Below are 10,877 nucleotides of genomic sequence, written 5' to 3'. Positions count from 1 at the left end.
TGAGGTAGACAAATATCTCCATATTACTAATGGGCAAAATGAAGTAGAATTTGAGTGATTATCTCAAGGTCACACAGTGACAGGGCCAAGAATGAGAACTTAAAAGTATCTTGCTTCTCAGCCCTTGTTCTTACCATACAGTCATATGCTTGTCAGTACAACAAACAGTTTGCCCCAATCTCATGCCACCTCACTCATCTACTTTCCACAGAACTCCCTTTCACTTCCTATTTTTACCCACTTCCATGCCCACTTCACAACCTTGACTTTATAAAGTAAACAACCTTCCCCATGGGACATTTTGCATGGATGGGTCATGGTGATAGCAACAGTCCCTCATTGAATTCTGGGCTTGCCGAGAGCACTGGAATACTGAGCTTTAAATAATCATCCTCTTCACACTTACATTTCTTGATAAACTCAGCAAAGACAATAAGAGAAATCTGCACCTAACTGAGCTTTCGCAAAGTAACCCCAGAAGATGATAATGTCATCAGACTATTTTTATAGAGAGCACCTATTAATTTTATCACAAGCGATTTGGAAACTGTGCCCAAACTACTTCAGTTGGGTGGTTTTTTAAAGCAAAAGCTTTATTTTAAAAATTCCTTCTCTCCTAGGAGTTTCAAACACAGTTTTTTGCACCACATGTCATTTGCAAAATGTTACACTCCATTCCTTTTTAATTAGGCTGCCAGATGGATATCTGGTCTTGTGATACTGAAATATCAGTTTATCATACCTACTGTCAAACCACAATGCTACACTTTTTAATGCATTTTGGGCTAATAGTCTCCCCCTTCTAGCTAGGCTTTGTGTAAAGAGATTCTACAGCTGCTGAAGGGAAATTAATCCTCTGTGGCGGACGTTAGACAAGTAGAAATGGAAAACACTATGATGGCCCTTTCTAGACCCCACCACTTATACCCCCTCCCCCATTCCGCAAGAGGCAGTGGCTGATGGATTGTTATAGTAGCAGATCCGTTGGCCCTGCTGCTGCTCCTTCCCTGAACTACTCATGACCTGGAAATGTGAAAAAGTCCTCCGCACGTTGGCTCTTCAACAAGACTATATATCCCTTAAGTCTAGTCCCTGTGCAGCAGAACTGCACTAGTTCTGTTGCTTCTGGAACCCTCTGTGCCTGCCCGTGAAAAGCAAGATTTGCCTGTTACAACACATTTTGTTTTTGTTGTATCTCTGTTTTAATGGGAAATACGTCACGGGAGAGAAACTCCAAAATTTTGCTTCTCTTCTGTTTCCCTGTGTAAATGTGACGATATGGCTATCTGGCTACTCTGGTTTCTGAGCTAGAGGACTGTGAGTTCAAGTCCCACGCCTGGACTTCACCTGATACCCATTGCTAACACTGCAGCTTAGTGGTAGGAGGATGCTGTACTAGAAGAGGTAAGAAGCTAAAATACAGTCGCCTTTTTCTGCACTCTGTATAGAACTAAGGTGCTTTCCAGAAGGGTAGGATAACCTCAGTGTCCTAGCTAAGAGACCCTCTCTCAGTAACCGTATTCCAGATGTATAAGACTGTGGGTGAGTTACAATTGGATTGTTGACCTGAATTTTATGGCTCGCCACTGATCGCATCCAACCAGGAGATTTATAGGTTCTTGTCCAATTCAGACTACAGAGTCCGAGCACTCAGAGAGTTGTACATCGGGAGAGGACTCTCGGGGTGCTTGGCAAAAACTCTTACACTGAGGACAATACCAAACTGATAAAAACTTTATTGAGATTAACAAAAGAATAATAAACGCTATGAAACTTATAACTGCAAAACAGTAAAAGAGTTCCAAAACTCCTGGTGGTAACATTCCTATTATACGTTCCTTAACCTAACGTACTCACACTCTTCCTTGAGGACCTGGTAATAGGAGGTGAAGGACCAGCCTCACTCCTGGCATGCCGGATAACAGGATGGTGCTGGCTTCCCCAATAGTTAGGAATGTTGAGTAGTTATAGTGTACTACACAAGCCGAGCTGATAGTGTGATAGAAGATAGTCTATAGCAGGGGTTCTCAAACTGGGGGCCGGGACCTCTCTGGGGGTCGCAAGGTTATTACGTGGGAGGTCGCAAGCTGTCAGCCTCCACCCCAAACCCCGCTTTGCCTCCAGCATTTATAATGGTGTTAAATATATAAAAACGTGATTTTAATTTGGGAGGGAGGCTTTCTGTGTGAAAGGAGTTACCAGTAAAAAAGTTTGAGAACCACTGATCTATAGAATTTAGGAGAATGAAGAAAAGAAAGAGGTAAAAGCCCCTTTCTTACAATGTATTTTATAGGATCCTGACACTATAATTCATGCCCAACCTACTATACCCAAATCTTATTTCCGTACTCTAAGAAATTTATGGGTACCCTTATCCGATAGGTTAGTGGATTATGACACTTACTCTCTTTATATTAATAAGGATTATCTCACTCCAAAAACTGCCACCCTAGGCTCTCTTGGCGACTTCCAGGTTTGTGGTATACCCTGCAGTTACCAACTGGTTACAGATGCCAGATAAACCTGATCAGTGTTGTGTATAGTTCCTCCCTTTGGTTCCCCAAAGTTCAGGGACCATTTCTATCTGTGCCAAAAGTTAATAGCTTTTATGCTGATTTACTCTTAACTGATTATACTTTTAGCTATTTAGCGAATCTTATTGGATAGAGACCGGTAGGCTTCTTGCATTTCAGCAAAACTTATTCTATGTATAATTATTAGCAAACATATCATATGCCTCAACACATCCTAAATTCATAGGAATTAATATTGATAAAATATACCAATGAAATGGATTAATTCAGAAAGAGAAACATATTTGATACGGCTGGCTGGATTAGTCGGATATAATAGGATAGTAGGATATAATAGGTAGCAAAATAATCCTGTGGGCTACAGGATGCACAGATGCTGCTATCTTTATGTGTTCAGCTGCTACACCGCTATAATTTTGGAACAGCAGTGTGAATGATCCAATGGACAGAACGTGGACCTCGGAAGGAAGGATACCTGAGTTCTATTCTGACCTCTGATATTGACGCCATGTGACCTGCACAAGTCACTTAAGCCTAAGTTTTCAAAAGGGTCCACCAATTTTAGGCGCCTCAGCCTTTGGATGCCCAGTTGGAGACACTTGCAGGGTGATTTTCAAAGGTGCTGAGTACCCACTCTCCGGTTGACTTCAATCTCTGCAGCAGCTCTGAAAATCAAGCCCTAACAGATCCGAAGTTGGGGACTCAGAATTAGTGGACACTTGAAAATTGACACCTGAATTTCTCCTTGCCTTCTTTTTACCATCTGCAAAATTACTTACCTCAAAGGAGGGTTGTGAGGAGTAATTAATGCTCATAAAATGCTATATAAATAAAAATGGTAAGTATTACTAGCTCATTAATTTATATAGCACTTCAAGATATCTTTGCTATGAGAGGCTGTACCCAAAGATACATAAACAATGTGTTCTTGTGGAGCTGGGGAGAATGAAAAATATCTTAATGATAATGTTGTAAAAGGGAAAAATTTAACTCAAAATATATTCAATTGAATTAAATACACCCATATTGTTATTAAAAATGTATATACATTAAAATGTATGATTTTAAAGGAGTCAATTAATATTCCAGCTGGGTTTGGGTAAGTTTAAAAGAAGATTGCAGATGCCAGAGGACTGCAGTAAAAGAGATTTAAAGGTTTTTCAAGTACTGTAAAAAAATGAGACTGTAATAAGTGACTAGTGGACCAGCTGGCCATTTTAATTAAAACTGGGCTGCTTATTGATCTATAATACAGATTGTCTCCATTTACAACACTTCAACAATCTTCCTTGCATCCGTTTCAGAAAAAAAAAAATCACTTGTGATTGTGTGTGAAGAATATAAAAGTTCAAGAATATAAACGGTTTGTAATTTTATGTAATTGTCCGAAAATCTTGGGATTTTTCTGTTTGCTTTGTTTTTTTGTATAAGCACTCTTGCACATCCGGCTATGAAAATTATGGAGAATAAAGTGTGTAAATTGTAGCAGATGCTTCCTAAATTTATTCCATGAAATAATTCTGATGGGTTTTTATATGTTTAAAATAATGTTTATTCTTTCAAACCTAGAAATTGCTCCTGAAGTTATTCTGATGTATATTAAATTATATCTATTTTTAATTATATTACAGAAAATATTTCTGTTTTAGGTAGTAGCATCTTTTAGATTTAGTGGGTGAAATCTTGTTCCCATGGAAATTAATGCCTAACCATTGATTTCAATGGGACCAGGATTTCACCCACTACATTTTGTTTGACTATCTTCTCCATCATTGTGAAAGCCAAACAATAAATAACTAATAAGTGGTTTACATCTATACAGTGTTTTTCTTTCTGAAGGACTCAAATGTTTTACAAATTATATACATAGTGAAATCACATCAACTCAGATTTGCTACAGTTGATTTTAAACATTTCCTGAAATGCTGCAACTCAAACATAACAGCACAGAAGCTCTAAAAATGAAACGATCAACAGCAACACAATTGATTTCACTGACTTTTTTTCTAAACTAAGAAAGGCAAAAATTTAAAAAGTGTTATAACTGTGACAAGTAAATAGGATTTTTAAAATGTGTTCAGTTTTAATAATATGTCTTAAGTGGCATAGGTAGAGAAATATGTCTGTTTACACTGATTTATTTTTGAGTTGACAGTGTGCTCTTTTGTCATTTGCAATCAAACCATTTCCTGGGTATAATGCCAAAAAATAAAGGATCTGCAGCATACTACACAAAAGTGGGGACAGGTGGCATCCGAGGAGCAAACATTATTTTACAAAAATTGCTCTGAGATCTTTAATGTAGATACTCCCTTAAAAACAAAAACAAACAAACCCAAAAGCAGTTTATTATATTGTAATCTTTTCCACTCACAGTTAGACCCAGCTCTTCAATGGTATTTAGCCACCTAACTCTCATTGATTTCAATGGGTGTTGAAACTGCCTAAACAGCTCTGAGGATTTGAAGCTTAGTGCTTTCAGTTTGTTTATACAGCACCTAACATGATGGAGCTCGGATTTGGAGTATGGCTTTACTGCAGTCCTGTTACTATTATTATTCAAATTTTTCTCTCTCAAAAACATGAAAAGCTGAATTCACCATGCTGGGATTTGAATCTGTGATTGCAGAGCATAGCATTCCAAACCTGCTCTCAATGTAAAACTGTATATACCAGGGATGGGTAATGGCAGTCTGGGGACCACAGCCAAATGATTTGGCCCATCAAAGTTAAGAAGATTTTAACCTTCGTTGTTTTCATTTAATAGTCCTCTGCAAAAAAGGTTAGTGGAAGATTTATGTTTAAACTTTGTTTTATTTAAAGGTTTTTTATATTTAAGAACACTTAGTTTTACACTGTTAGTTATATGTTAACATGCTGTGTTGTAGCAAACACTTCTGAGTTATGCAATATGTTGTCTCTAAAAATAAATAACATGGTCCAAAAGGGTTTGAGTGGATTTTGTGACGCTCTCCTTCCTTACAGGGGCATTGCAGTAATGCAGACCAATTGTTCCATTTTATGAAATTTACAAATTAACAAAGGGATTGTGGGATTGCTGTTTGGTTCTTTTATTTGCAAACCAGCAGAGCTTCCTTCTGTCTCTTAGAGAGAGAGGCTCCTTTTTATGTTTTTTGTTATTTTGTTCTTCCTTTTAAAAAAACCCTAAGAAATCCAGTCCAAAACCATTGAAAACAGAAAACTAAGGTTGCAAAAGCATTCTGAGGCCAGAAAGCATGCCCACCCAGCCTTAACTCTGCCCCTCTGATGCTCTTTCATTGCATGTCCTATGGTAGGTCTTAAGTAATGCAGTACCACAGGTGGCAATTTCTTGCAGGGGTTAGGAAGGCGGCTGCTCAGCGGACATTGTGCTTGGGCCTGGGAGTCAGAGATTAGTGGAACCATTGTCCCACCCGCAGAATCCCCGGCTCTTTCCCAGCCCAAGCCCAGCCCATGCCATGATGGCACATGGTGGCGCTGGCAGCCAGGGGCCGCTTTCCGTGATTGGCTGGCACTTGGGGGCGCGGGTGCTGCACGCATGGGTGTGGCGCTCCCCTGTCACGCTTGCTCTGATTGGCGGAGACTCGGGGTGATGGGCGTGGCTCCTCCCCCCGCGGGGTCTTTCTCCGGTAGGGGCTGGAGATGGGCGCGGCCGTGTCGTCCATAGGTCGCTGAGATTGGCCGGAGCCGGGACAGGGGCGTGGTTTCATGGCTCCTCTCTCTGATTGGCGTGCCCGGGAGCATGGGCGTGGCTTTGTGAGGCGGCTCCCCACTATCGCCGGGCTCTGGGGTTGAGACCGCAGAAGCTGCTGGGCGGCGGCGCAGAGGGGCAGGATGGCGGCGGGCGGAGAACTGGCTTTGCTGCTGCTCCCGTTGCTGGCGCTCACCGGCCCCGCGGCCACGCTGGCCGGCTACATCGAGGTGAGGCCCGGAGCGGGGGCGGTTTCTGCGTGGGTGGGCCGGGGTTGCTCCCGCCGCAGAGCCCCCTCCCGCCTTGGCGCAGTGGCGGCGCCCGGCCTCCGCGGAGCCGCCGCAGAGGCCGCGTGAAAGGCACCGAGGGCGGGGTGGGAAGGGGGAATCACCAGCCCCCCGGCTGTCCCCCTCAGGTTGTCTGTTCTGATCTTCCTATTGTGACTGGGGGCGCATTTCCGAAGGGGGGGAGCCACCCTCCTTTCTGACTGGGGAGGGGGGGGCTCTTACCGTGGGGGAGCGACCCTCCTTTCTGACTGGGGAGGGGGGGGCTCTTACCGTGGGGGAGCGACCCTCCTTTCTGACTGGGGAGGGGGGGGCTCTTACCGTGGGGGAGCGACCCTCCTTTCTGACTGGGGGGGGCTCGCTCTCTGGGATCCAACACTGTTGTTCGCTTCGCAGCCCGTTTTCCCTCTTGATTCAGGACCTAGAGCTTTGGGTGACTTTGCCCCCACCCCACCCACCAATGCCCAGCTCGGGGATAACAAATCAGGGTAAAACGAGCCTGGAAAAGGAAGTTACCCCGTTGCTCTCTTGGTGATTAAAGTCCTCTTGGGTGCGGGGGGTGTAACTGGTGTCACGTTCTTCACATATCGGAGCTGATCTTGCCATTTCGAGTCTCGCAGCCTGATTTGTTTCTGATCATTTGGTTCGCCTGGATTGTGTTACGTTGGTAATGCCTTAGTGTCTCGGGACGTAGCGTAGAAATGCTGGCATACCAGTTTGCATGTTTGGCTGGTGTTTGCCCGTTTGTTATAGCTGTCCAGTATCAGCTGGGTGTAATTGCTTTTCTAATTCGGTGGGCTGCGAATTGAGCTTAAGGAAAAGGTGTCATCAGTGTCCGTATGTTGATTACATGTACGAAAAGGATCTAATGCTATCCAAGGGCAGCACTTTTGTAACGAAAGCGATGAAATATTCATTGGCCATCAGATCTAGGTAGGAGACAGTTCAGGAAAGGTGGTATCAGTTCTGTAGGAAACAGGACATTTCGCCATTTTACCGTGTTGTTTCTAAAGCAGCAGCAGCAATTTCTGATCTGAAAGGATAAGTGTAGCTGGAATTTTCTTTTGCCTGTCAAGATAGTTTAGGATTTTTGGAATATATAAAGCTTCTTTTTGCTGTGGAGAGAGAATGGATTCTGTTGTCTTGAGTTGGGTGGGTTCATGCAAATCTGTCCTGGTGTAGGAGGAAACATTCTTATTTTCATTTTATTTCAACAATAAAGATGCAGCATTAGGCTGGGAATGTCTTTTCTTGTCTAGCTGCAGATTTCAGGGTTAACTAGCTGAATCTCTCTGTGGTACCTTTTTCCTCTACACCCCACCCCCTGTGAGAACTGACTTCTGCATTCTTGGCATGGTAACAAGAATTGTGAGTTTCTCAGATTGGTCTATAAGCTTAAGCTATTAGAGGGCAACTTCATAGGGAAAAGCCTCAGTTAATGCATCCATTTGGTCAAGGCTTCATTATCCTCGTAATAAATCCTGAATACATCTTCAATTTTAAATTATCTGTTGCATTGTCTTTCAGATTAAAGCTTTATCCAAGTGCAGTGAGTTTGCATCGGATGACTATGAAATATTTAAATATCTCTTTGCCCCAATTTGGGTATAACACTTTTTTTAAGGCTCCCTTCCTTGAAGTCCTTAAACAACAGACTTCTCTAATCTAACAAGCTACATGACATGGCAGATAGGAAGATCTCACAGTAGTTTAGGACTCTGTTTTGAACATAATCTGTCTGCCAGGGTGAACTGCCATAATAGGTAGTTAAGCACATGCTGACCCTCAAATACAAAGGTTCTGATTTCATAATACATACATTGAATGCAAGATGGATGTAACAATTTATAGTGTTTTAGAGAGGGACAGATGCTGTGGATATTTATGAATGGCCTAATGTGACACCTTAGTTCACTGTAAGACTGTAACAGCTTGGATTAAGCAGAATGGCTGCAGCAGCACTGAACTAAAATCTGAAGCCTCATGATTTCTGTAAATATCAGCTGACTAACATTTCTTTAAATGTTCCTCATAGCTGTTCTGCAGAACTAATATAGCGTGATTTTTTCCCTTTCCTGTGCAACTATCTCTTAAAGAATGGCATTTCACCTCTTTATTTTGCATGAGTTATGATTCTCTGTTTAAAAATTACTACAGGTCTGATGTATCTTGGTGGTAAGCTGATGACAGGACATGATCCTGAAAAATCTGCCTTGGTGTTATCTCCCTGGCAAAAGGAAGGCTGGCTTGAGGAATTCCAGCTAAAGCCTAGATCAGATTACTTGGCACTGACTTGCTAGTGAAGAGCCTTTAGTATTTCTCTGAGATGGTTGGGTTAATCTCCTGCACCTGTTAAAATCTCTGCCAACTTTGTAGGCCACTTCCTCTGTCGTATCCTAGACAAGTTCAGCTGCTTACACACATCCCTTGTGAAGGATTTGCATATGAGCTTGCACTACATGTGGGAAGTGACAACTGCTTTGTTTGAAAGCAAAAATAGCTTTAATTTTATTGAAGGCTTTGTTTACTCTAGAAGAATTAGGACATGGAATTAGTGGTGTGAACTGTGGAGCTTGTAACTTAGACATATTTACCACTGTTGTTTAAACCTGCTCTAATAGGGTTAAAAAACTCAGTTTGAATCCAGTTTATACTGCAGCCTCTGCTGTTGTGATTACCTGTGGAGAACTGCAGCTGTGAAGTTAGTGTAGACAAGAATTAAAACTGTTGTTTTTTGAAACCCTGGTGGTGAGTTCACCACCAGTCTACATTTTTATATTGTGCTCAGTGCTATAGTGTGGGTGTCAGGTCATTCCTAGAATTTGCAGAATATCATGGTTTTGATAGCGTATAATTTAAAATTTGTTACTTGCAGTAGGAAAATGCATGACTGTGTGTGTGCTTTGCTTGGCATGTTCCCATTAGGTGGATTTGCTGTCACTTCAATCTCTCAGATGCCATTCTGTGTCTTAAGTATGTCCAGTAACCTGAAATAAGGAAAGGAAAACAAGTTGTTTGCAGTGTGTGTTAGAAGATATCTGTACATGCAACTTCATATTGGACAGTGCGTTCTGCAAAGACCTGTCACTGGTGACAGTCAAACTTTCTCCCCTGAACCCTATCATGTTTTGATGAAAGAGACAGCTTGGACAAGGTCCCTTCCATATAAATTGGAATATGAACACACAGCAGAAGAGCTGGTCCATTGGTTGTGGTAGCTATCTAATGGTGGCTTCTGTTGCATAGTGATGTGTGTCCAGATGACTTAAATTACTTAAAAGCCATTGCATCTTAATCTTGATTCCAAATATCAACTCTTTCATTTCTATTCTCAAGCCCTTTAAAAACATTAAGTTTCTGCTTTATTCACTTGACCTTTTATGTAATTGAGTCTGAAGTAATAGAAATGTAACAAGATTTTAAAAAATGAGATTTATTTTTAATGGCCTTTTTATATAGCTTCTGTGAATGCTTATCTATGGGCCATGTCAATCTTGAACAACTAGGATTTTGGGTGAGGTATAAAGCAGATCACCTTGAGGCATAATTGCTTAGTTAGTGTCATTATTTTTTGGTACATGTGGGCACTTTCAAATATAGATGTCTTGTACCATTGCTGCCAGCCTCACTGACTTGTTCTTTTGACTCAGCAGATGACCACTTAGGGAAATTACAACTCCCACATTAAGAAATAACAGTTCTGTAAAATTTTAGTTCCGAAAATTTAGCTTCCACCTTGTTAGAACTGGAAGCAAGCTAGTTTGGTAGCTTAGTTTCATGGTGCATTTTATCACACTCTCCATAGGTAAACAGTATGACCCTATCTAAAGGCTTTCCAGAGTTTTAAAGGTAAGGTCCCTCTGATATGTATTTACATGTAAGGAAGAAAGACCAATAGAAAACGTGCATAAGGTAGTGCCAGGAGATCCTGTTGTCCTTATTGCAAGTTAAAATGCTGGAGAAAGGTAAGCCCCATTCTTTGGAGAATGTTTTCAGCTTTCCTGGAATCTAAGGTGTAGAGGTTGCTTGCTTGTAGTTGTTTTGACATATCATTTCCTGTTTGTGTAAAAAGAAAAAATTCTGAATCAGTGTCTTAACACATTGGATCATTGTTGTCAGCTTGAAGAACATGGATTTATTCACTTTTTAAAAATACATATTGTGATGGGGCAAGGCCAGATGGCTACAGTAAAGTACTGAGAAACAGGTATGTTAGCCCCAAGCTAAACAAATCCCTAGTACCCTGGTAACCAAATGGCAGTTGCTCCAGGTTAATCAAGGCACCTGGAACCAATTAAGACAGCTACTTTAATTAGAACACCTGCAGCCAATCAAGGCAGGCTAATCAGGGCACCTGGGTTTAAAAAG

At 41.5% G+C, this 10,877-nt stretch overlaps 1 protein-coding gene across 8 annotated transcripts in view; it reads left to right on the top strand.

Annotated features, from left to right (window-relative positions):
* The first annotated feature begins 6,149 nt into the window (after positions 1–6,149).
* The window catches only part of APLP2 (amyloid beta precursor like protein 2), a 71,123-nt gene continuing 66,395 nt past the window's right edge, over positions 6,150–10,877 (top strand). For 4 of the 8 annotated variants that reach the window (XM_075073486.1, XM_032802314.2, XM_032802316.2 and 1 more), the window contains exon 1: positions 6,290–6,455. In XM_075073486.1, the coding sequence (XP_074929587.1) occupies positions 6,369–6,455 (87 nt within the window). In that variant the 5' untranslated portion in view covers positions 6,290–6,368. Of the gene's footprint in view, positions 6,456–10,877 lie in introns of all 8 variants that reach the window. The other 4 variants (XM_032802319.2, XM_075073487.1, XM_032802320.1 and 1 more) reach the window with 4 other exon arrangements.

This window comes from Chelonoidis abingdonii, chromosome 18 (assembly GCF_003597395.2).
Source record: "Chelonoidis abingdonii isolate Lonesome George chromosome 18, CheloAbing_2.0, whole genome shotgun sequence".
Taxonomy (NCBI): Eukaryota; Metazoa; Chordata; order Testudines; family Testudinidae; genus Chelonoidis; species Chelonoidis abingdonii.
Note: the sequence above shows the minus strand (reverse complement) of the source record. Positions and strands in the feature narration are given on the sequence as shown.